General features: G+C 43.2%; 1 protein-coding gene across 2 annotated transcripts in view; it reads right to left on the reverse strand.

Annotated features, from left to right (window-relative positions):
• The window catches only part of LARS2 (leucyl-tRNA synthetase 2, mitochondrial), a 143,574-nt gene extending 122,869 nt beyond the window's left edge, over nt 1-20,705 (reverse strand). For both annotated transcript variants that reach the window (XM_061128831.1, XM_061128832.1), the window contains exons 1-3: nt 20,558-20,705; nt 16,380-16,634; nt 10,282-10,410 (exon numbers count right to left, since the gene is read on the reverse strand). In XM_061128831.1, the coding sequence (XP_060984814.1) occupies nt 10,282-10,410; nt 16,380-16,613 (363 nt within the window). In that variant the 5' untranslated portion in view covers nt 16,614-16,634; nt 20,558-20,705. The remainder of the gene's footprint in view (nt 1-10,281; nt 10,411-16,379; nt 16,635-20,557) is intronic.
• Nucleotides 20,706-27,461: the final 6,756 nt, after the last annotated feature.

Below are 27,461 nucleotides of genomic sequence, written 5' to 3' on the forward strand. Positions count from 1 at the left end.
GACAGTCAAAAAATCAGTCTGGATTTACATAATATACTTACTCATTTCTATTTTTGTTTTCAGATGAAATGAACAGGAAAAGATATATTCTTAGTTCACATGTTACCCCAGCTGTCTATGAAAATAAAAATTTGAAAAATCTTAAAGCTTCTTAATTATTTCATAGTCTTACTAAAAAGTCACAATAAACAAATGTCTGCCCTAGAACATAGACTGTGGGGAGTCAGGATAGTCCTTTCCATCATGGCTTGACACCAGAAGTAGTGTCCTTGTGAGCCAAGCCTCCAGGAGACAGGAAAGGGCCCCGCCCATTCTACACCATGGATTTCCCAGACACCCAGCGACAAAGGGCAGAACTCACTCTTGTGCCGCAAGATGATCCACTATTGTCCAGAGGGAACAAAGTAAAGGCCCACAACGAGATTTTGAAATGCCAAAGACTGTCCCACATCCCCAGGCAGCAAGTTCTATTTGCTGGTCAATTGTTGCTGTTTGGTTGCTAAGTCATGTCCGACTCTGTGGCCCCATGAAGTGCAGCATGCCAGGCTTCCCTGTTCTTCACCATCTCCCAGCGTTTGCTCAAATTCCTGTCCATTGAGTGGATGATGCCATCCAACCATCGCATCCTCTGTCGCTCCCTTCTCCTCCTGCCCTCAATCTTTCTCAGCATCAGGGTCATATTGTTACAGTTCATTTACTGAAAAGACACCACGTCAGTGCTGTCTGTGCCCACCTTGTTCACCTCTTGGTCTCTTCTACATCATCCAGATCAAATACCCCCATCCTGGATATATCATGCCCACTTTCTTGTCTGTGGTTTCTCTATGGGCAAAACCATCCAAAACGTTCACTGGAGGAACTCTAAACTTTCCTTTGGGGTTGTAAAATCCCTTTTTTTTTCTATCACCATAACCTGGTTTAATCCTTGGTTTAGTTCCACAAGTAACTACATCTATAGCTCACATATGCCAACTAGACAATTTAACCTAAAAACAAACAACAACCACCCCCCTAACATCTGGATTTCTATTTTAGCGCCACCTGAGCCTCTCAATCCCCCAGGTGTTAACCTCTTCTTGGATGAGTGCTTTCAGCAGAAAGGGGATCAAGAAGTCCTGGCAGCTATAACTTGAAAATGCATAAAATAAAAGCCATCACTTCCAGCTGTTCTTCTAACAAATGCTCTAACTATCTCAAATTGAGTGAGAAGCCAAAGGGCACAGGGGAAACAACACAGAAATTAGATGGGTGGTACACTGACCCCACTTCTAGACGGAAGGAACAAAGGGAGGAAGCAGAGAGAACTGAACCCGAAGGCTGAGATCAGTTGCAGAAGCTTTTGAAACAGACAGGTCTGGCCAAATGGAGCTGGATTAATGGAGATGTTAAGAGGGGAGAGAGAGAGAAATTCCCTGGCTGCTTCTTTCCTCTTACCCTACAATCTTGCCAAATTCTTCTTGTCCAAAACTATTCAGAGGTCAACTGACACTAGAGCTTGGGAAACATGGCCTGCAGAGTTCTGGTTCTGCCCTTCCACCATACAAAGCAAATCAGGAGACGGATCTGACGGCAAACTGGTCAGAGACCAGCACAGGAACACTAGCAGGACTGCAAAATTTACAGGGACTCGAGATATAAAAGGGGAGTTGGGGCCAGTTACTGATGAGGGGCAAACACAGGGACCAGAGTCCTGGCAAGCTGGATCAGTGCTGGCTGGGAAGCGAGACCTGGAAGCCGGGGTGAGGCCAGCCTCTGGTGAGAACCCAGTCACGTGACAACGGCTCACCCCACAGGAACCTCCCGCCTCCCGTTGGGCAGAGCCGTGGGCAGCTCAGGGGTGGCGGCTACAGGTGACAATGTACAGACGAGGCTCTGGAGGGACGTACCCTAGAAAATGACAGGGATCAGTGTCCAGAAGGGCCTGGGAGGGAGTGAGTAATCAAGGGGGAAGGCAGCCTTACCCATGCTATAGTTCTCCTTTTTAAAGGGGAGAATATGAGTCGACTCATTGGAAAAAACCCTGATGCTGGGAAAGATTGAGGGCAGGAGGAGAAGGGGACGACAGAGGATGAGATGACTGGATGGCATCACCGACTCAGTGAACATGAATCTGAGCAAACTCCGCGAGATAATGGAAGACACAGGAGCCTGGTGTGCTACAGTCCGTGGGGTTGCAAAGAGTTGGACACGACTAAGTGACTGAACAACAACAACAACATATGGAATTTTATGTACAATTTTAAAATACTTTTCCTAAGAAGGAAGAAACGAGCAGGCAAAAGTACAGCTCTTCCTCCAACACAGGAAGGAAGATTAAGCAGAGTTAAGAAGACTTTGGAAGTAGAAGGGAAGGAAGTGGGGTAGTCCGTTGCCCTCCCAAAGACAGAAAAGTACCAATTCCCCAGGAATGACCAGCTTTCTTTCCCTTTCATTACAAAACAAAACTTTAAATTTGAAGCCAATTCAGCTTCTAATTGAAAGCAACCATGGTTACTGCTTCTCACAAAAATTGCTATTTTCAGAGTGCTGTGGTTTTTCTGGAGGAGATGCAACGCTTCATTTCCAAGAAATGAGAAATGCAATATTTAATTTTGTTTAGCAAGTTTAATAACCCAACATTATTACAGGTTGGGGATCAAAAATCCAGCAAACGCTTCAGAGTAAAAGAATTCAAATGATAGTACCTAGGCCCCAAACAGAAGACCTCCTCTGGGAATGTGGAGGCAGATAAATCAGCCAGTTTTCCAATCAAAATACTAGACCTGCAATTCATTTTCCCTTTCAAATTACATTTGAGAGGATAAGCACTGGAAATCCACTCTCTACTTTCAGATGATACAGAGATTAGAAAATTTGAAAACAAAATGCCATGTGATGCACTCTCTGGGCACTTCATAAACACTTGCTGACTGATTGGCCGACTGAGAACTGATGAAATGTATGTCATGGCTCACTTGCTAAGAAACTCCTCTCCTTCCCTGATATTTGTGGGGAATTGCATTACGATCATGTGGCTGCCAGGCCCGCAGCCTCCCCCTCCACAGTGAACAGCAAAAAGGCCCAGGCAGAAAACCACTTGTGCAGTACCCTGTGGAGTTCTGCCTGAGGCAAATTAGCCCAAGTCCTACTCTGGGAGAGAGACGTGGCAGCTTGACGTTTTAATTGCCCTGCTTCTGGCCCAAAAGGTGCTGAGGAGACCAGCTGAGGTGGGAGGTGGGTAATTTTATTTTCTAACCATCTGTGCATACAACATATGAAAACACAACAAATCACCATATGGTGCTAAGCTTCAAATGTGTCACCAGACATTGTATGAATTTAAGAAGACACTGACTGGGGCTTCCCTGGTGGCTCAGTGGTAAAGAACCTGCCTGCCAGTGCAGGGGACACAGGTCAGACCCCCGATTCAGGAAGATCCCACATGCAACTAAGCCCACGCACCGCAACTTCTGAGCCTGAGCTCTAGAGTCTGCACACCGCACCTACTGAGCCCATTGCTGCAACGACTGAAGCCCGTGTGCCTAGAGTCCGTGTTTTGCAACAGGAGACGTCGTCGCAGTGAGAAGCCCACACACCACAACTAGAGCACAGCCCATGCAGCAACAAAGACCCAGCATGGACAGAAAGAAAAAAATAATAAACTTAAAAAAAGATTTAAAAAGAAGAAGAAAATGACTGGAAGTGTGGTCTTTTCTAATTCCTGAAAGAGAATAATTTATCTCTGACTTCAAGTGGCCCCCGCTTAAACATCCAAACCTCAGAACTACCTTATTACTGCTATTATTAATTAGGTTATACTGGAAAATTGCATCATGGTTTTTAAAGAGTTTTCTCACAGATTATCTCACATGAACCTCGCAACATATCCGAGGTGGAGGGTAGGCAGGCCTGGTGTGCTGCAGTTCATGGGGTCGCAAAGAGTCGGACACAACTGAGCGACTGAACGGAACTGAACAATGGGTCAGCCCGGATGGGAGGGCTGTCTGGGGCAGAAAGGGTACAAGTGTATGTATGGCTGAAGCCCTTTGCTGTTCGCCTGAAATTACTACAACATTGTTTGCTAATCAGCCACACTCCAATACAAAATAAAAAGTTAAAAAAAAAGAAAAAAAGAACTCCTATGGTATGAACAATAAGAACAATATGAAAAAGACAAACAACCCCAGTGGAACTTGGCAAAAACTGTGAGCAAGCCAGTCAGAGAAGAAACTTAAATAGATACCAAACATGAGAAAGTATCTCAGCTTCGCTGGGACAGTGTTCAGGAAAATGTAAATTAAAAATACAATTAGATGTCATTTCCTATGGATCAAATTAGCAAGGATTAAAAAGTCTAACATTAATAAGTGTTATCAAGGAGGTAGGGCAGTAAGAAATGCCATTCATTGCTGGCAGGAGTATAAACTGGCACCAAAATTCTGGAAAGCAATTTGGCAAGACCCATTTATGCTGAGGTTATACACACTCTGTGACCCAGTGATGCCACCTCTCCCACAAGCTAACAGTGAGGTGCAAGGATGTTCACTGGAACAGAAATCTGTAACAACCTAAATCTCTACTAATGTGAAAATGGGTAATTAAATATGTCATAATTACACAGTACTTATAATAGATGAACTCTAGAGATAGACTAAATCTTGAAACAAAATAGTTAAAAACACGCAGAATATTAAGAGCTTTTACACAAAATTTAAAACACAAATACTACACACAAGTGTGGGTGTATCCATAAACAACCTATAGAAATACAGCATAAAAACATGAAGACAAAAATAATACAGTATTTTTTTAACTGAAGGGTTGGAATCTGATTGTAGAGAGGCACAACTGTGTCTGTAACATTAAAAGAAAAAGCTGAGGCTAGCAAGATTAAACATTAATATCTATCACATGAGGATGGCAGGTCTGAGTATTTATGACAATGTTCTTTGGACGTCTATGTTGGAAATGTGTATAATTTCTTACAGCGTCATATTTAAACTGAAAAGGATTGAGACTGCCTAAGGAAAGTGGACAGAGAAATAAACGGGAAGGCAGTCTAGAACAGAACATGAGGTAAGGTATACAAAACTCTTATAAAAACACAAAATAAAATGGACAAGAGGGGGCGGTGCAGAGAGGCCCAAGAGGAGAGGGATATATATGTACATACAGTTAATTCACACTGTTGTACAGGAGAAATTAACACAGCACTGTAAAGCAATTATACTCCAATTTAAAAGATAAATCTAAAATTTTAATAAATAAAATGGACACACACACACAAAAGAAACCCAGATCTGAATAGCCCTATATCCATTAAAGAAATAGAAATGTCATTTTAAAACTTCCCACAAAGATAACTTTAGGTCAAGATACCATCACTGGTGAATGCTATTCAACAATAAAGCTAGAAATAACACCAGTAACACACAGTACTTTCAGAAAATGGGAAGAAGGGAACACTTCCTAGCTTGTTTTATGAGGCCAGCATAACCCTGATATTAAATACAAAGACACTACAAGAAACAAAAAAAATAATTACAGGGCAGTGGCCTTCAGGCACACAGGGATACTAACAAATGAATACAGCAATACAGACACAAAAGTACATCATGACCAGATCAACTTTATCCTAGGAACACAAGGTTGCTTTGATATTAAAAACCAATCAACATAATATATCATATTAACAGATTAAAGGGGAAAAATCATGCATTGTCTCAACAGATGCAGAAAGGTATAGTAAAAAAATGAATATCCATTCATGAGAAAAATTCTCAGCAAACTAGGAATATAGGGACAACCTCGTTTTACTGCACTTCACAGATACTGTGCTTTTTACAAATTGAAGGCATGTGGCAATCCTGCTTTGAGCAAGTCAAATGGCAGCACTTTCCGACAGTATTATTTTTTAATTAAGGTATGTACATTTTTTTAGAACACATCATGTTACTGCACACAACAGACATTTGTTACCGCACACAACAGACCACAATATAATGTAAAAATTACTTTTAAATGCACTGGGACCAAAAAATTCACATGATTCACTTTACTGCAACATATGCTTTATTGCAGTGGTCTGGGACTAAACCCACATTATCGCCAAGGTCTGCCTGGACAGAACTTCCCAACTGGATATGAGGATGCAAAGATGGAGCAGAGCAGGAAAACCCTGTGGAGCAAACTGAGAGGAAGAAACCAAGATGCAGGAGAAAGACCTGGAGAGTGGGATCTCATGCCAAGAGCACAGCCTTTCAAGGAGCAGGGGAATACGGTCCACCATACGACATGCCGCTGAGGTGAGAAAAGATGAGGAGAGACCCATCCAGGGAGGTCACTGGTGGCGCTGGAGACTGCAGGCTTGGTGCAGAGGTCAGCCCACCTTTTACTTCCCATCTGCTGTTCCTAGCATGCCTCAGAATGACTCCCATACCTCCATTCAAGAATTATGCAAATCAGGGCTTCCCTGGCGGCTCAGCAGTGAAGAAACCACCTGCCAAGGCAGGAGACACAGGTTCGATTCCTGGTCCAGGAGGATCCCATATGCCACGGAGCAACTAAGCCCATGTGCCACAACCACTGAGCTTGCGTGCTGCAACAACTGAGACTGTGCGCCCGAGAGCCTGCGCTCCACAGGAGAAGCCACCGCACTGGGAAGCTGGCGCGCCGTAACAGAGAGCAGCCCCTACTCACCGCAGCTAGAGAAAAAAGCCCACGCGGTAAGAAAAGACCCAGCACAGCAAAGAAGAACAAATTAACAAGTTAGAGAAGGAGGCTTACTGACAGACCTTGAACCTAAGATTCCAGTCCTGCTCTACAGCACAGTAGAAAGGCCAGTGTTTCGAACAAAGTTGGTGCCCAAGGACTACGTACCTAATGAGTTAATCAATACACATGTCAGATGCTCTTATTCCAGATCAGATGTTCCTTCCCTCCTTAGAGTCAGGATCATTGAGATCTGACCTGCACCCAACCCTGCTCTATCCCTGGGACTAATCCTGACATTGGGAGAGAAGGATTTTAAAACAGCAGGAAGTTCAACAGGCTTTCACACTGTTGACCATCTCTGTTGACAGAGGTTTGTGTCTTTTCTGCCATGATAACTTAGAAATGGCAGGGCAAATCTTTCACCATATTTGGCAGTTATTTTGGGGATGATCTGACTTACATATGGGCTATGAAAATTAACAAGAAATTAATCTCAGGAGAACCTGCAGAATACCCTTCCGCTCCACAGACAGTTTATCATCTTAAAGAGAGCAACTGAAACAGGAATGCAGGGAACCCGAGGTGCCTGCTGGTCACTAAGATACCATAAACCAAATAACACAGGGTGATCTTAGGCACCAACCAAGTCACAGGATAGATGATACAAATAGCAGGCAATGTCTGGATGCTTCTCAAAAGGCAAATCCATGCAGTGGGCAGAAGAGAGTACACAATCATTTATTAAATGAATTAGATTAATTTCATTTATTATGTGACTTCCCAGAGCAGGGCTTCCCTGATGGCTCAGACAGTAAAGAAACTGTCTGCAATGCAGGAGACCCAGGTTCAATCCCTGGGTCAGGAAGATCCCTTCAAGAAGGACATTTATACTGATTTGACTTACTTACAAAATAACCATTTGTGGCTGTTCAGTCAATAAATCGTGTCCAACTCTTTGACAGCAGCACACTGGGCTTCCCTGTCCTTCACTATCTCCCAGAGTTTGCTCAAATTCATGTCCCTTGAGTTGGTGTTGCTATCTAACCATCTCATCCTCTGCAGCAACCTTCTCATTTTGGCCTCAATCTTTCCCAGCATCAGGGTCTTTTTCAATGAGTCAGTTCTTTGCATCAAGTGGCCAAACTACTGGAGCTTCAGCTTCAGCTTCAGTCCCTCCAATGAATATTCAGGGTTGATTTCCTTTAGTATTCACTGATTTGATCTCCTTGCAGTCCAAGGGACTTTTAACAATCTTCTCCAACACCACAGTTTGAAAGCATCAATCCTTCAGTACTCAGCCTTATTAATGGTTCAACTCTCACATCCATATGTAACTACTGGAAAAACTACAGCTTTGACTATATGGATCTTTGTTGGCAAAGTAATGTCTCTGCTTTTTAATAAACTTTCTAGTTTGTCATACCTTTCCTTCCAAGGAGCAATCATCTTAATTTTCTGGCTTAAGTCACGTCTGCAGTGATTCTGGAGCCTTCCACCTTTTTTAGGGGATTATTATTGGTCAGACACATATACTGTCTCATTTATCCTGAACAACAACCCAGGAGGGAAGAATAAATATTATCCCTATTTTAAGGGATTCAATGACTCGTGCAAGGTCACTCAGTGAGAAAGTGGTGTAAGAGGGTCAAACCTGGGTTGCCCGACCCCTGAGTTCAGCCTGACCTTGGGTTTCGGTTACTGGTAAGGGACTCCATTTTGTTTCTTGGGCTTGAGCTGCCTATAAGGGTCCCAGTAAGTCTGGGCCTGGGGTTCTGCCTGGAGCTTTGTCTGTAATGTCTCATTCATCCAAGAGAATCAGAGTTCCACCTATACCCCCTCAACCACCTATCTGCTAATGTACCATAAACACACAGTTTTGCTATGAAAGTTTAATCTGTAGCAACTGCCTGTACTCACTAACTGTTCAAAATAAGTTGGCTTAAGTTAAAAAAAAAAAAAAAAAACAAGATTAAATCTAGTTGAAGAAGCACAGTTAGATATACTTCCTGACAAGAGCCAATTTATTCTGCACCACCTCTTTCCAATAAACACTGCAGAAGTGATGGAAAGCAATACGGGGGGAAATAACACCTGGCAGAGCCCAGGGAGAGGGCCCTGGTAGAAGGCAGATCTCTGAATCTGACAGTAGAAGTCGTTAACTCTTCGAGGGACAGAGAGACACAGTACCCTGACTTCCTTTTTAGGAATACTTCTTGTTGCCAGGGTCAGCTCGGCACAAATGTTCAAACCAGTTATGACAATGGATGCACTTACCACTTTAAAAGAAAATCTTCAGAAAGAACTGGGAGGCAGCAGATATCCTTTATGCAGACCCTGAGAGGTTAATAACAGCAACAGCCAGGGGGAGTGCAGGTAAATGTTTAACAATAGACTCTCTAGCAGAAAAAGCCCTGATTTGCAGGCTCTGCTGATCTCCATGATGTAAACACTCCCACCCTGGGTGGATTTTGAGCTACTAAGGTGACAAATATTAACACGAAGTTGGGCAGAGGTGTGCTCGGCTCTCAGGACCCGGTACGGCAGGCTCCAGCCCTCTGCTGATGACGACAGTATTTACTGGTTATGTGCTTATGCGCCAGTCACGCGCCAAGTGCTTCATAGTCATCATCGTTCAATCCTTGGGAAAGGCCAGTGGGCAAGTACTACTTTATCCCCTTTTCACTGATGAGAGAAAACTAGGTCTTAGTTTAGAGAGGTTAATCAGGAATGAGTCAGAGGTTGACTACTTACTGAGTGTTAAGAGCTAGAACCTCAGTGCTAGCCATTTGATTCATGGGTCCACGCTTTCAGCCCCTCTTAGATGCTACCTCTCTCTGGAAGTTGTTCAAGAAGCTACTACAATCACTGCTACCTTGTCTTACAGATGATGTGTTGTTAAGGAGTTAAGTGCAGGCTCTGGGTAGCTGGTGGTCAAAGGGGTCTGCCGCATGTGGGTCATGGCTGACCCACATCAGCCATGGAAGTGTTCTTCTCTTCCTCTCCCAGGAAAGTTCACCTTGTCCATCAACACCCATGTCAGATGGTCCCCTATGAGGGAGTCTTTCCCAACTCCCACAGGGCTGTCACTTCCCTCCAAATTTTTGTGTTATGAAAATTTGACTTTTTCCATTATAAGATAAATATGTGCTCATTAGAGAATAGAGAGAATATCAAAATACAAGGAGAAAAATCTCTTTGTGGCTCTACCTCCTACTCACAGCATTTGCTCCTCTTTTGTTCTACTGGATTCATTCCCCTCTCCAATGTCTGTCTATTGAGGGGTAACAGTCCCACCACACTGTGAACTCCTCCTGAGGTGGTATCAACATGGTACCCACAGGCATAAACGCTTCCACTGCATCAGCACCCCACCTCCCGCCCCAGCACAATACCCAATACGTAGCTGCCCCCCAATTAATCCTGATGCTTTATTATGTCCTCCAGTTCATCAGAGGAAACCCTAAGCTTCTCATGTTTACCTTCGAAGTTGCCCTAATCTTAACTGAGAATGGGTGTCTCCTTTGTCCTACATTCTTACTGTCCTGAGTGGGGCAAGAAAGTGCCACCTCAGCAGGCACCTGGCCTTACCTGCATCCCTCTCATCTTCTGGAAGCGTGCAATGGTGTCGCTGATGGTATACACGCGCACGTGGCCCATGTGCAGCTTGCCGGAGGGATAAGGGAACATGGAAAGCACGTAAAACTTGGGCTTTGATTTCTAGGAAAGGATGACAAAAAATACAATGAGTATTTATTAATCATTCACAGGGAACTAGGTACGCATATAATATTTTGGCATTTTACTCAAGGTAATAATTTAACATTTTCAAAAGTTTTCTTTAAAAAAAAAAAAAAAACCACTCCCATATGGTAAATGGACAAAAATGCCAAATACCAAAATTCGAAGCCCTGAGTTATCCTAAAGAATGTCCAAAATAATGCCAAACAGCCTCACAGTGCTAATTACCCCTAGTTATTTTTAAATCTGCCCTTTTCTCTTTTAGCACAGCTATCTAGGACTTAAAGAACTGTATGTTTTTCCAAACGAAGCTCTGACACATGTGCCCATAAAATTCATGGAGACAACAGTGAATCATAGAGAGGTGACAAGTCTAAAATGGAGCCCCTCCCTAAATTCCGGGGAGCTGCATGCAGACTTGGACTGAGCAGGGTCCCCAGGTGCGGGTTCAGGTTCCAGGTTTCTCTCCTATACTGTGAGCTTATCTTTCAACAGAAAAGCTGAAATGGGAAGGTAATGAGAAAATCTTAGCCAGGTTGCTGTTTCCCAGGGGGTGATCTACAGGCAGCCTCAGGCCAGGGTTACGTAACTCTCCAGCATCCAAAGACGCACAGTTTCATCACGAGAAACAGAAAAAAGGTACATGCATTGGAACTCAAACGAGCACAGGGCAGGACGCCCTCACTGGAACGTCAACCTTTGGGACCTTAGTTCTTATTATGGTGAATGTTGACATAAGTTTGTGCACACGAGGGGGGAAGGCTGGAAAGAGGGTAGTCATTTAATTGATTCCTTATTGGGGACCTTAAGGAATTGTTGTTCAAGGGCAAGGATCATGTTTTAACCATCTAACCCCACCCCAATCCCCACCTTCCTGGCTGACCCCCTAGTTTAATAAACTGTTGGGTAAATGTCTGCAGGCCTTTGTGCTCTGAAGCCTGAGAACAGGCCTTTGGAGATCACTGATTACTAACGGGCACTCTTCCCAGCACACTTCACTACCCTGTCCAGGTGACAGGAGCGTCCCCCACACCCAGCCTTAAATCCTTGCACAGGGGAGAAGGGATGCCTCTGAAGAAAGGAAGAGAACAGGTAACTGCTTCTGTTTAGTCACTAAGTGTCTGGATCCTCTGATGTTATCACTACTTTTTTTCTCCTGTTTCTCTTTTTCTGTTCTTACTCCCTTCTGAGAGCTCTACAAGAGGTCTTCAAGGCTTTGCTTCTCCAAAATTAATGAAAACAAATGCAAAACAGAATATTCATGACCATTCTTATGTGTGCGAGTGGGTATTGAGGGGGGGGGGAGTACTTTTTGCTAAGTATTTATTTGCATGACTGATAATTGACAGCCAACTGTAATCAGGGGAGCAGAAAAAACCAGAAATTCTTTCCAAATCTCACTTGACCCCTTGCTTTAAACTTCCCTCAGCAAAGAAGGTGAACAAGTCTTTAGCAGGGCCACTATCGTGTGGCAAGACAGACCAGAGTGGCCCTTTTCTCTATACTGCGCTTCCTCTAGAAATTATTAACTGTGTGGTAAGTCAAGTTGCCTGCAGGGAGGGAAGGGAAAAGTGAGTAAATAAGGAGTCTGCATAATAAACTTGGAAACCTGTAATACTAAAGTGACAGCTGCTATTGATTTCTAGAAATGGATGGAAAGCCCCACATTGATCATGCACTTTAATTGGAAACTGTGGAACCATAACTCAGGAAAATCTCAGAAGCGAGAGAGACAACTTGAGATTCAGCAGTCACTGGGGACTCAGGACTTTCTTCTTTAAGAAGGCAACTGACAGACGATCCTCTCAGCTTGTAAACGACTCCCTCAGAGGAAGTGCAAGACCTCATTCTGATACCTGGTACAGAATGAGAAATAAGCAGACTATCCACTCAATTCCACCTTATGCGTTGACGTAGATTAGGCCTACTGTTTCTTTTTGGGGGATCTTTAGGGACATAAGAAAACAGTTGTTACAGAGTTCTTTGGGACCTGAAAAAACAATAAAATATTTGATATACACTATTTCTAGTTTTTCATTTTAAAGTTTTTACATTAAATGCATTTTTATTATAATCACCTTGTTTTTATTATGAAATTTATTTTAAAAATTGTTTATTTAATAATCTCATCTCAAACATTTTCTACATATAGCTTCTTCATTAATATCTCTTTTTTGTATGTCTCTCCAACAAAGATGAGACTTATGGCAAAATTGAGGAATTCATTACATACAAGCTAGTTCAGTTCAGTTCAGTCGCTCGGTCATGCCCGACTTTGTAACCCCATGGACTGCCCCACACCAAGCTTCCTGGTCCATCACCAACTCCCAGAGCTTACTCAAACTCATGTCCATTGAGTTGGTGAGGCCATTCAACCATCTCACCCTCTGCGGTCCCCTTCTCCTCCCGCCTTCACTCTTCCCCAGCATCAGGGTCTTTTCAAGTGAGTCAATTCTTCACATCAGGTGGCCAAAGTATTGGAGTCTCACCTTAGCATCAATCCTTCCAAAATTCAGAACTGATCTCCTTTAGGATGGATTGGTTGGATCTCCTTGCAGTCCAAGGGACTCTCAAGAGTCTTCTCCAACACCACAGTTCAAAAGCATCAACTCTTTGGCACTCAGCTTTCTTTATAGTCCAACTCTCACATCCATACATGACTACTGGAAAAAACCATAGCTCTGACTAGACGGACCTTTATCGGCAAAGTGTAATGTCTCTGCTTTTTAATATGCTGTCTTGGTTGGTCACAGCTTTTCTTCCAAGGAGCAAGCGTCTTTTAATTTCACGGCTGCAGTCACCATCTGCACTGATTTCGGAGTATTGAGTCCACAGAAGATACAGAAAAGTACTGCTAGCAAAAGTTTTTACTATTCATGAATATTTTTGTTTATTGCAGAAAAGGTGTTCAGCTCACTGCTTGTCCCTGCCTTCTGTTTCTCTGTGTGAACTAAGTCATTTTCCTCCGTGACAATGAAATGAATTCTATTCTCCGAGGGTAGAGGAGCGGATTTGGGGAGTTTATAATTGAGCAGGAATCTGATTGAAAGGGACATTTTCATAATTATATAAAAGTGTAAGTATTTAAGCCTTTAATAGAAATTAAGATTGGAAGTGATGGAAAATGGATGGTTTTTATATAAGTGGGTCCTATTATTTTTGCCAGCTTCTGACATCAGAAGAAAGATAACTTCTGCCTCTTTATGGATCATGCTCTGAAACTCTCCCTGAGACTACAGAATGGAGGGGGTTGGACCACTCAGTGGAAGCGTGCAGCCTGGGATCTGGTCCAAGCTCTGCCACTAGCTGTGAGACCTCAGGCAAATTCCTTTGTTTTTCTGGGCTCAGTTCACAATCTGTAAATCAAAGGTGAGACAAAAGAAGGTTCCTGGTGAAAGCATGAGCTTAGGACTCAAATATGTCTGGATCTGGGCTGTGCCACAAGTGAGATTGAGGACAGAGGGTGAGATGATTGGATGGCATCACTGACTCAATGGACATGAGCTCGAGCATATTCCAAGAGATAGTGAAGGACAGGGGAGCCTGGCGTGCTGCAGTCCATGCGGTCACAAACAGTGAGACATGACTAAGTGACTGAACAACAAGTGAGTTATGCATCTCAACAACTTACCAAACTTCCCTCCCAGTTTTCTTACTCCAAAATGAGGATACTACTATGCACCTTCAGGGCTGTTTCAGAATTTAAATGAGATAATGAAAGGAAAGATGGTACCTGATACACTAAAATGCTCACTAAATGGAAGTTCTTTTTATAACAATGATTATGATGATGACAGTAAAATATTCAACTTCTAGAAACTCATTTCCAGTAGATTTCAAATGTAGCTACTACCAGAGTGAGATTGATCATAGATATGCTTTAAAATCTACCAGCATCTAGTCATATTCTCATTCCTGTCAAAGATACACCACACATTTTTATCTTCTTGTATCTTTCACTCATGGGGCTTTCCAGGTGGTGCTAGGGGTAAAGAACTCATCTGCCAATGCAGGAGACATAAGAGGTGTGGGTTCGATCCCTAGGTTGGGAAGATGCCCTGGAGGAGGGCATGGCAACCCACTCCAGTATGCCTGTCTGAGAATTCCATGGACAGGAGAGCCTGGCAGCATACGGTCCATACGGTCACCAGAGTCGGACAAGACTGAAGTGACTTAGCATGTATCTTTCATTTATATAACACTTCAGTTTGTAAAATGAGTTTAATCTTATTTTCTCCTTTGATTTTCAAAGCAATTCTGTGGGATAAACAATGCAAAGAATCTGAGGATCAGAGAGGTTAAACGATGCTGCTGAGGGCACAGTGATTTGGGAGCAGAGCCAGAATTACTGCCCAGGCTCCAGACTCCTTATCTAGTATTCTCTCCACTTTACCCTTTTCCAATTCAAACCCTGACAGAATGCCTCTGGGGGATCACCCAAAATGTTCATAAAGCTATTTACCCAATTAGTCAAGCATAGTTTATTTTGATCCATTTAATTTTTTAGAAAACCATACACTTAAGAATGAAATGTCACAAGAACAAAAAGCTACAACTTCAAAATGTTTGGAGGCCACTGAATCTAAACCAAAAGGAAAAAGAAAAAGAAGCTAATTTTATGCTCCTCATTCAGAATTAAACTTCTCCCTAAGGTCTGCTTCCAAAATACATTTAGCTACATTAATCTGGTCATGTTGCCATGAAGAATTTTCATTTCCTAATGAGGTAAAAGTTAAGCTTTCATTGTATAATTATGCATTTCATTTAAACCTTCCTTTTTATCATATCACATATTACTTATCTTTCAATACCAGATTTTCTTCGTAACTAAGGCAAAAAACCATCCTTCAGTTTAACACAAATAGCTACCCACCCCCCATTTTTCATAATGATCAATCTCATAGAAAGAATGAGTCTGATGAGAGGAGAATCAGGAAAGGTGATTCTAGCACACTGTGGTCTTGGGCAAATATATATTTACTCAACTGCTTGCCTTTGTCCTGATCTCTTTAATTGAACATAGAGAGAGTTTATATTATTTGACTGGTAACTATTATGAAAGCATGGTCAGAATTTTAAGAGTAAAACTGTACTTAATAGTGGTATACTCTAATCAGATTCATTTCATGTACCAAACCACATCTTCCAAATTGTGACCAATATTGAGAGGTAAGGGTTAACACATCTAAGACTGATTCCCACCAGGCTGGCCTCCCAGAGAAGAAGCTGGCTTCCAACAGAGTGGCCATGGAAACCGGTTACAGCCAAGTGCTAAAGCCAATGAATTCAGGTAGAGCGCTGAGCTGGTGCAGACAGACTAGAAGCCAAGGGTCCACTAACTTATATATCTGTGACCGTGAGGTTGGACCCCAACTCCAGATTACACCAGGGAAGGGCTGGGACCTCCCAAACCAAGATGGCAGAGCAAGGTTGGAGGCCAACATCATTCCAGGGGCAAGGGAGGCACTTCTCAGAACATGCCACTTAAAAAGTCCACAGCTGAGAGGCCCACATGCCCTTCCTGGAGTCTCCTATCTGACCCTGCCAGATCCCTGCATGTCGCCCCCCCAGGCAGCGGACCACAGAGAAGCTGACGTCTGCTGAAGCTCCTGTCTGGGTGAGCTCCCCCAGTAAATGCGGCTCCACAATGCCCAGTGTGGCCCCATCCGTGTGCCCCTTATGTGAACGTGCACCTCACTGAGACTCCTCCGAGCACCATCCTGGCCTCATCCCAGTGACCCGTCACCAGCCTCCTGGGAAGCAGGTGGGCACTACTATTATCACTGCTTATTTTCAATTAAAAAAAAAAAAAATCGATGCCTAGAGAGATTTGGTTCTTTGGTTCAAGGTCACATACTCAATAACTTTTTTGAATCCAGGCAATCTGACCCCAGTCCACGCCCTTCGCCCCTCTTCTCAACCCTTTCAGCATCTCTTAGAATACTCACATCAGCTTCTGAAACCTTGAAGGCCTGGTCTTTTATTCGCTGATGCCACCATTTCTCCACATCCTTTCTTGTCTGCAATGTATACTCCTTGGTCCACTCTCCCGTGGCACTGTAAATACCTCTGGACCATCCTGGAATCACTCTCCTTCCCCGCTTAATGACATCTGGCCCATTGTTTAGCTGCCTTTTTAGAAGACAGGCATATAAACCCAGTCTCTGCCAAGAAGGAGCCATTCTTCAAAAGGTGGAAAGGGCCTGAAAGAGAGAGTGGAGAATACACGTGTGAGCTGCCCAGAACCTCCTGGAGCTCCTCCCTCCATTCAGCACAGCCAGCATTCACAGGCTTTCCTCTTATTTTGATTTCTTTCCCTGAAAAGAAAACTTTAGAAGTGCAGTCAAGCTAAACACAATCTTTTTAATGGAAAATATTAAAGATGTTCAATGCTCCCAAACAGCAAAGATACAAAAGTCCCATAGGGACAGAAGGAGACCACCCCCTGGGCCAGCACCAGCCACGACCTCAGAGCTTGCGTGGGGAGCAGCGGAGGCCCCTCCCTTGCCTCTAGGCCAGTCCAGGGTCTGTCTAGCAGGCTTCACATCCCACCATCCAGGCTTCCAAAGAGTTCTAAGCACATCCGGGCTTGGCCTTAGGCTCAAATATCAGAAGAGATCTTGAGCACAGCTCTCCCAGGAAGACCGGAGACTCTGAGCTATGATCAGCCTCCTTCATACATACGACAAGTGAAATATACTCAGTAGGCTGAGCCAGGAAATAACCATTATTTAGAAGACTCTTATTCACTTACTTCTTCATTCATTTACCAAATATTTATTGAGTGTCACTAGGTCCACACACTATTCCAGGCACTGGGGATATAGCAGAGAACAAAAATGAAGTCCCTTCTTACATGGCACTTATACACTGGCAGAGAAAAGCAGGTAAGAAACGAACAAATGATGGAAGGGGGGGTGTGTGAACTGGGACATTGGGATTGACATGTATACTACTATGCATAGAACAGATAACTAATCACAACAGACTGTATAGCACAGGAAACTCTACTCAATGATGCTCTGTAGTGACTTAAATGAGAAGGAAATCCATAAGGCTGATTCACTCTGCTATACAGCAGAAACTAGCAAGCATACCCCACCGCTGTCAAAAAAGAAAGAAACAAACAAATAAACACCCAGCATGTGTAACAGCGATGAGTACTATGGTTTTTGGAAAACAATCCACAGGGCTCACCAAGACATCCAGCTGCCATTCAAAATTCAGCTTAAATGTTGCATTGGTTTCCTCCAACAGTGAATTTCAACAATGACCTCATGGAAGAAGCTTCATGATTTATCACTGAGGTGACAGTTCATCAAATATTTAAGATATATGACTAAACAACCTAAACTTTCTGCCTTCCGGCATAACAGCATTCGCTACCATGCAGAAAACAGATGAAAACAGATCTCTAAAAACCAGAGAGAAAATGAAGGAAGAAACTGGCACTCTTAAGCTGGCATTAATTCTTGATCCTCTCAAAATTTTATCCACATCCACTAGGGTCTGATCTGTTTAGCAAAGGTTCTAGGTCACAAATGCTGCCAAGAGGGTTCATTATAGACTTACACAAGTGAGTTTCACACACATAAAATGGCATCACCAGTGTTGACATTTACAAGTTGGTCTGCAAAAGTTCTTGACATACCAATTCTCACTGTACTCAACCCCTCTTGCTTCTTTGTGGGTGGAATCAGAAACAGACCAAATATAACAAACAAACAAAACACCTCCCTTCCTATCTAATGGGCTTGTCTATTTTAAAGTGTGTAGATTTGACTATTGATACCAGGGTAAACTATATAATTAGTTGACTATCAGCAATTTCATATGACCAATCTAATATACACAGACATTTTGTACAATTAAGGCAATTACATTTATTTTGAGGAGTTCATTTCTACATAATTAGAACTATCATAGAGTCATGGACTTTATGGTTCTCTAGTTAAGTCAGTGTTTTTATATCTTTGCAAGCTAAAGAATGTTAATTTAGCAGAGGGCACATAGATACCTGCAATTTCTCTCTTAGACTGTATTCCTTAAGAACACATAAGGAGAAACAGAAAGAATGGAAAAGGATGGAATTATAAAAATACAAAACTGGCCTGAACTACAGCCTTACAAGTTCTTTGTTTTGATGTTGGTTAACTCCACTGGTGTGTGCTCAGTTGTGCCTGACTCTTTGCAACCCCATGGACTGCAGCCCGCCAGGCTCCTCTGTCCATGGGATTTTCCAGGCAAGAACACAGGAGTGGGTTGCCATTTCCTTCTCCAGGGGATCTTCCCAATCCAAGTATCAAACCCAGGTTTCCTGTGTCTGCTGCAGTGGCAGGCGGATTCTTTACCACTTGAGCTACCTGGGAAGTCCACAGTAAATGCCACAAAGATTAAAGAATTTTTTAAAATACCATAAAACAGGAAAAAAAATAAAGTATGGACTAATTCTGTACAAGGTGCAGGATGTTCTGTCCTAGCATAAAAGCAATGGAAGAATTGTAAAGGAAAAATATTAATAAAACTCTCTAAAAAATATTAAATTCTGCATATCAAAAACACCATGAATTTGGGAACTCCCCTGGAGGTGGTTGTTAAGATTCCACAATTCCAATGCAGGGGGCACAGGTTTGATCTCTGGTTAGAAGATCTCACATGCCACACAGTGTGGTCAAACAAACAAATAAACAAACAAACAAAAAATTAGAAGCAAACAATAAGCTGAAAGAAAACTGCTAAAACTACCAAAAAAAAAAAAAAAGATTACCCTTCTCTATAAAGAATTCACATATGAAAAGAGAAACATCAAAAACCTAATTTTAAAAGTTGGCAAAGGAAAAAAGAGGATATACAAATGACTTACGAATATAAGGAAAAAAAGAATGACTTTATAACTAAACAAAGAAATGCACATTAAAATAACAAGGAAATATTTTGCTTATCACATTGGCAAAAATCTGTTATGAAAAGAGATGTGCATTTTTATACACTGCTGGTGGAATGTAAATTGATTCCATCTCCCTGGGGAGCAATGTGGTAATATATGTGTCAAGATCCTTTAAGAGAAGTCCACACCCTTAATGTTAGGGGAACCCCAAAACTCAGGCAGACTCAGCACACAGTGCACTCAGGGTTATGATTTACTGCAGCCCTGGAGTTCAGTTCAGTTCCCTTCTTTTACTTCCCAGGTCCTGCTATGGGCCACGCCACCACCAAAGCCCTGATGGACACTGCCTCGTGCTGATAAGGAGCAGTCATTTTATTAGAGCATCATGCCCCAACCATGAATATGAAAGGTGTGACTCATGTTTTGTGTTATGGTAACTTGGCCCTCTTCTTCCTTAGCTCTGTCACATCCAGTTCCTTGCCTAGATGTTTGGAACCTTGTCTCTTCTACCACATCCTTCCAAAGCATCAATCCCCACTATTCCTCTTTAAGAGTTAGCCCTGATCTCAACCTCACTGAGGGTTTAAGTTTTTTGAGAATGGTGGGGGTACCAGCATGTGACCGTAGAAGGAGAGGCCTGAGAACTGGACCCAAAACAACAATCATATAGGGACAGAGAAACCTAGGAGATGAGTAGGAAAAGATAGGCAAATAAACAGTATGTGGGAAAAGCACAGGATCACAGTGTGCACCCAAAAGAAAGTGTGCAAAAATGTACCTGGGAAATTAACAAGGAGCCAAGTTACGTGCAAACAACTAAATCTCTACGTGACCTTGGAGAAATTATTTCCTGTCCGGAACACCAGCTTCTCCTTAAAATGAAGGGGGTCAATCCAGATGATCTCTGAGGACCTAACATGCTGTGACGATCATCTGTGGGTCACAGAGATGATTCAGGGACCAACTAGGGTAGTGGAAGAGCGGAGAGAGGGACTTGAGTACAAAACTATGCGTTTTTCTGGGAAAGGGCCCAGAGCTATCAACGGAGTCAGTGGCTCAAAGAGTGTTAAGATCCGGATCTCAGAGACTTTTCCAATTAGGAAACTGCACAGCTCCGAGATCACCGAACCCAGACCGCACTTTCCCTTCTGGCTCCCGGCAAGTCGAAATCTATCGGTCTGCAGAGAGAGGAGATCAGGTCGCATCTCGAGTCCCGCTGAGCGCGGGTCAGGGGTTTACCTGCTCACAGGCTCTGGCCTGCGGCTCCTTACTCCTCGGTTCCCACCTCAGGCGAACACGGCCCGGCCAGTCACCATGGGCGCCGCCATGTTGGCAGAACAACAACTTTATCAACAGCGGCCGCCGCAGACACAGACAGGAGGTGGCTGAGCCGAAGGAGGCGGAGCGCTGCCAGGTCCCGACTCCCGGCATTCCTTGAGGCCGGGGTCGCCACACTACAGTCCCTGGTTCCGCTCTTCGGTCACTGGCACCGCCTTCCGGCTCCAAGCCCCGCCTTTGGATCCAGTACTCCACCCAGAGTTTGGCGACTGCAAAACTCTGAACATAGAAGTATCAGATTTTTGCAGCAGACGTGTGAAAGCCATCAGCTTAGTGCACCTAGGCGGCACGTGGTGTAAAGACCACTGGAGGAAACCTGAGGCCACGGTTCAAAGTCCATCCGCCTCCTGTCTCAACGTCTTGATCCTTAATGTACCACGTGGTGGTTAAAACATCTTCCACCACATCTGTGGTCTAGCTCTGGGAGGGGAATTACCTGGCTAAAGCTGGAGATACAGTGTTTTTCTCCCTTGACACCTGGGCTGGGTGTCAGGAAAGCGTGATACCTGACCACCCACTTTCCTAAGAGTTTATGTATGGACAGTAGAAGACACTGTGTCCAAATATGAACACCTCACAGCACCAGATAGTCCCCAGACCAGCAAACCACCCACACGCTAATCTCTTGCCAGATTCCAAGTCTTTAACAAAGTTTCCTGACAGTTCAGAATCCAAATACTTTTTCACTAAGTGTACACTTCAAACCAGAGTCAACTTCACTTGCTAGGAATGTGGAGTCTCAGGGCCCATCCCAGACCTGCTGAATTGGACTCTGCATTTTAACAAATCTCTAGGGAATTCTTAGGCACACTTAAGTTTGAGACTAATTGTCTTAGAATGTGAGAGTTAGAAACAATCTTGAGAACACTCTAGTCCAGCAGGCTCATTTTACGGAGCTGCAAGATTAAGCCAGTCAATCCTAAAGGAAATCAACCCTGAATATTCATTGGAAGGAATGATGCTGAAGCTGAAGCTCCAATACTTTGGCCACCTGATACGAAGAGTCACCTCATTGGATAAGACCCTGATGCTGGGAAAGATAGAAGGCAGGAGGAGAAGGGGACAACGGAGGACTGAAGAACAAAACTGAGGCCCAATGGGGCTGTTTAGCACAGCAAGTAAGTCAAAACAGTCACCCCAAGGTATGCCAGGACCCTTCGAGAATATAAAAATCCAAGGATGTTCACATCTCTCATTAAAATGGTATGATATTTGCATATAACCTATGCACATCCTCTTGTACACTTTAAAGTCATCTCTAGATTATCTATAATACCTTATACAGTGAAAATACTATGTAAATATCAAACTGTGGAAAATTCTTCAAGAGATGGGAACACCAGACCACCTGACCTGCCTCCTGAGAAACTTGTATGCAGGTCAAGAAGCAACAGTTAGAACCAGACATGGAACAACAGACTGGTTCAGAATTGGGAAAGGAGTAAGTCAAGGCTGTATATTGTCACCCTGCTTATTTAATTTATATGCAGGGTACATCATGTGAAATGCCAGGCTGGATGAAGCACAAGCTGGAATCAAGATTGCCGGGAGAAATATCAGTAACTTCAGATATGCAAATGAAACCACCCTTATGGAAAAAAGTGAAGAGGAACTAAAGAGCCTCTTGATGAAAGTGAAAGAGAAGAGTGAAAAAGCTGGCTTAAAACTCAACATTCAAGAAACTAAGATCATGGCATCTGGTCCCATCACTTCATGGCAAATAGATGGGGAAACAGTGGAGGCCGTGACAGACTTTCTTTTCTTGGGCTCCAAAATCATTGTAGATGGTGACTGCAGCCATGAAATTAAAAGACACTTGCTTCTTGGAAGAAAAGCTATGACCAACCTAGACAGCATATTAAAAAGCAGAGACATTAGTTTGCCAACAAAGGTCTGTCTAGTCAAAGCTATGGTTTTTCCAATAGTCATGTATGGATGTGAGAGTTGGATCATAAAGAAAGCTGAACGCCAAAGAATTGATGCTTTTGAACTGTAGTGTTGGAGAAGACTCTTGAGAGTCCCTTGCACTGCAAGGGGATCAAATCAGTCAATCCTAAAGGAAATCAGTCCTGAATATTCATTGGAAGGACTGATGCTGAAGGTGAGGATCCAATACTTTGGCCACCTGATGAGAAGAACTGACTCATTAGAAAAGACCCTGATGCTGAGAAAGATTGAAGACAGGAGGAGCAGGGGACAACAAAGGATGAGATGGATGGATGGCATCCCTGACTCAATGGACATGAGTTTGAGCAAGCTCCAGGAGATGATGAAGGACAGGGAAGCCTGGTGTGCTGCAGTCCATGGGGCCACAAAGAGTCGGACACAACTGAACAACAATAACAATGTAAATACTATGTAAATAGGTGCCAGTGTGCTTTTTTGAAACTTTCTGGAATTGGGAGGTGGGGATATTTCTCATCTGTGGTTGGTTGAATCCACTGATGTAGAATCACGGATACAGATGGTTAAGTGTAAAAGTTCTGGTATTCAAAGCTGGGTCTCTAACACCTGCTAAAATAGTGCCCTTCTCAAAGTGCAGAATGAAGGATCATTAGCTAAGACAACTTCCAGGCCAATCCTCTCATTTTGAAGATAAGGATGCACTGAGGTCCAGAGATTGGATATAGCTTAAGATCACACAGCTAGTTGATGACAGAAAGTCAGAAGCACTGACTCTCACATTAACATACCATATAAAGTAACATACCCTTTAAGGGTGTCATGCTGTATGCACATATAACTAGAGTGCCCTTTCTCTAATTCACCCAAAACACTAAATCCTAAGTGGCCTTCACCTTTATTTTGATTCAAAATATCTCTTTCCTCTTATGAATTGAAGTTAACGCTGACATTTCTAAGAGATTATTTCAAATAGAATTTTTCTGAAAGTTCACTTGCTTTACTGGAAAATTGCTATTTTTACATCAAACAAGACAGTAGCATGAAAGTAAATTTCTTCCACTCTTAAAGAGCTTGCTACAAAGATCCATTATTAAATGAAAGACACAAGTTGCTGGGCTGTGTAAAAAGTTATCCCACTTTCAATTCTGCAAAAAGGAAAGGGAATAAATGAAATACATGTGTTAGTATATGCATGGCAAGAAATCTAGAAGACTATGTCTCATACTATTTATTTCCTGTGATGATCTCTAGGAACAGTGTTTCCACGGGTCTTTCTCTATAATAGTTTTCTTTGTTCCTTTTGCTTTTTCTATTAGCTTGTGTGGTAGGCTGAATAGTGGTCCCCAAAGATATCTAGGTCCTAATCCTTAAAACCTGTGAATATTATTGTATATGGCAAAAGAGACTTTGCATGTGATTAAATTAAATATCTTGGAGATGATATTATCTTGGGTTGGTTATCCTGGTAGGTCCTAAATGCAATCACACAGGGACAGGCAGAGGGAAATCTGAGACAGAAAAAGAGAGAATGTGACCACAGAACAAGATACTGCCCTGATGGTTTAGAAGATGAAGGAAGAACCGTGAACAAAGGAGAGCAAGGAATCCAGCTTCAGGAGATGAAAAGGCAGAGGATATAGAGTCTCCCATATGATCCAGCAACTCCATTTCTGAGTAGATACCCAAAGGAACCGAAAACAGGATCTTAAAGAGTTACTTGTACATCCATGTCATAGAGGCACTGTTGACAGTAATCAAAACATGGAAGTGATGCCAAGAGTGCATCATGATGAATGGATCAACAAATTTCACCCCAAAAGGAAGGAAATTCTAACACATGCTACAACATGGATCAATCCTGAAGATATACGAAGTGAAATAAACAGTCACAAAAGGACAAGTATTATATGATTCCTCTTGTATGCCTACAGCAGTCAGATTCACAGAGACAGAAAGTAGAAGGGTGGGTGCTCAGGGGTGAGAGGAGGGTACATTATCTAACGGGTACATGTTCATTTGCTTTGTATGACCCGAACACTTCTAAGGGTACAGTCAGTATTTTGTAGAATGCCCTTCCTGATGTAATTTGAGATCTGAATATGGGGCAGACATGTCACAGTAGTGAGAGCTGAGCTCTTCTTGGTGCGTTTGTTTTTTAAGGAACAGACAATGCACAAACATGTTGGGGGCAGGGGTGGAGATGGTAAAGTCAAAGAAGGAACCAATGCAGTGTATAACATTTTTTTTTTTTTAAAAAAAGAGAGAAGCCTGAGAAGTGAGAAGGGGCAGGATGCCTAGCTCACAGAGGTAGACTTTCACATTTTACTCTCTGTATTAAAACACTGAAGTTTTTAGGACTTCCCTGGTGGTCCAGTGGTCAAGAATCCGCCGTGCGATGCAAGGGAGACCAGTTCCATCCCTGGTCCGAGAAGATCCCTCATGCCTCGGAGCAACTAAGCCCATGCGCCACAACTCCTGAGCCTGTGCTCTAGAGACCTCCAGACGTAATTACTGAGCCCGAGTGCCTAGAGTCTGTGCTCTGCAACAAGAGGAACCACCATGAGAAGCCCACACACCACAACACAGAGTAGCCCCCGCTCACCACAGCTAGAGAAAACCTGCGTGCAGCAACAAAGACCCGCCACAGCCAAAAAATGAAATAAATCTTTAAAAAAGAAAACACTGAGGTTTTATTTTTGACTAAAAAATGAAAAACACTTATTTTTTAAATTCTACGCTCAATTCTGTTTCAGAAATTACACTACCTTTCCCCCTACACTGTGAGAGCTTCTATAGCATGGAGACTTGCAGATGTTACTTTCCTTCCAACTTATTAACTTGCGCATCCTTTAATGGCCGGCACCCGATCTTCAACTGGAACCATCTCCCACCCCCATGTTTTCCCCTTCGGCTTCCCTGCATGCTTCTCTGGGAGTCTCCCCTGCCTTGATTTTTGCTGTAAGAGCCAGGCCCTGCATCAGGACATGGGTGGACAAGGATAAAGAAAACAGACTTCCCTGACCTCAGGAAGACTCTCATATGCAAATTGTGTCTCTACTTCCCTCTGCCTGGTGCCCCGGCCTTTCCTGCCATCCGTGTGCCTTTCATGTTATGGCGTCTGATCCTCCAAGTTTCTCTTCTTCTTCCTCTCCTCCTCCCCCTTCTTCCTTTCTTCCCAGCCACCCTCTTGGATGGTCTCTTTCTGGTCCTTTCCACGCCACCTCCTCACCCTTTTCCCTCCTCACCTTGCCCAGCCTACCCTGTTGGAACCTATCAAGGTTTAGACATTCTGGATTCATTCAAGCACAGTTCAAAAAATTTTAATGACCGAAGTCCTGAGTTCTTTGTGGACTCCCTTAACATCTTTGAGTTTTATTTGAATCACTGCCCAGCTTTACTCCTCTACCCTTTGTTCATTTTCCCTTCCTCTTGCACCTTGCTCTGCACTCTCTTTGATTAATACAAAAGCCTGTGTGTCAGGGATTTCTAGGAATAGGGGTCTCCATTTCTTCAACTGCTTCTTCCCTTAGTGTAAAAACAAGTCTTTTCCCCTGTTTACCTCACTAGGTAAAGTAAACTCACTGGAAATGACTTCGAGGTGCAAGAGTAATAAATAATTCCAACTTGACATTTATTCCCATGTTTTTGTGACCTTTTAAAAAATGAATCCTGGGGCAGCCATGTAAATTCTTATCTGAGCTGTCATGTTTCAGGCAATGATTCAGATCTTCTAGGCACAACTTTCAGGCCACCATTATGGAGATGCAGGCAAGATTCTTGCTACTTTATAGATGGTTTTTCAATAAAAATGCCCCAGCTGTGATAGTCATATCACTGAAGGTATAGATAGGCTTATTACCTAAGATTTTTCCCTCTTATCTATTCCTCCCCCTTTTCTGGTCACTGCTTCTGGACTTCCCTTTAAAAAAAAACCCTCACTCTAAATCTGAGCCGTTGTGTCTTAAGAAATTGACCTTACCCCACATACCCTAGGTCTGAGGTCTGGCTTAATCCAATCCAGTCATTCCATCCCCTGACCACAGAGATGGTTGAGGAATATCTCAACTAAACTAACCAGAGGAAAGCCCAGGACTTCTGCGGGGAACACAGACAGAACCCAGATTCTTTTCCCTGCTGTGTGGAAATAAAAATCTCAGGAGTTGCAGCAGCCATCCCAGAACCAGCTAGATGAGTCTGCTAAGAATGAAGGCAGGAAGCTGAGAGACAAATTGGGTCCTGGTGCTACTGAGGGATCTGTCAGATCAAGCCATACCTGAAGCCAACTGCCTCAGAATCCTCTTTCCAACTAGGCCTCAACTTATGGACTTCTGTGTCTGTCTCTGCATGACCCAATCATACCAAGAATGCTGCTAAGTCAGTTTGGTCAGACTCCCTCTGCCCTTCATCATCCTCCACCAACTCCCAAGGGATGTCTGATCATCCTGGCCTGCCTTCAGCAAGAATCCTGTTAGGCTGGCTTAGCCAGATTCTCCCCTTACCCTTGATGTTTCCTATTAATTTTCCATCCACTGACCCTCACTCTGCTCCTTGGCTATAAACTTCCACTTTTCCTTGTCATATTCAGAGCTAAGCCTGATCTTTCTTCCCTCCTGCAAAACCCCACTGCAGCAGTCCCTATACCTACAGCAAAGGTCATTCTGAATAAAGTCTGCCTCACTATTTTAACTAGTGTCATGAATAATTTTTTTCTTTAGTAGTTCTTGCTGACATGAGAGTTAAGCCTAGGGACTTCCCTGGTGGTCCAGTGGTTTAAGAATCTGCCTGCCAGTGCAGGGGACACAGGTTCAATATCTGTCCAGGAAGATGGAACATGCTGTAGAGAACTAAGCCTGTGCGCCACACCTACTGAGCCTGCATGCCTAGAGCCTGTGCTCCGCAA

Source organism: Dama dama, chromosome 24 (genome assembly GCF_033118175.1).
Source record: "Dama dama isolate Ldn47 chromosome 24, ASM3311817v1, whole genome shotgun sequence".
NCBI classification, from domain to species: Eukaryota; Metazoa; Chordata; class Mammalia; order Artiodactyla; family Cervidae; genus Dama; species Dama dama.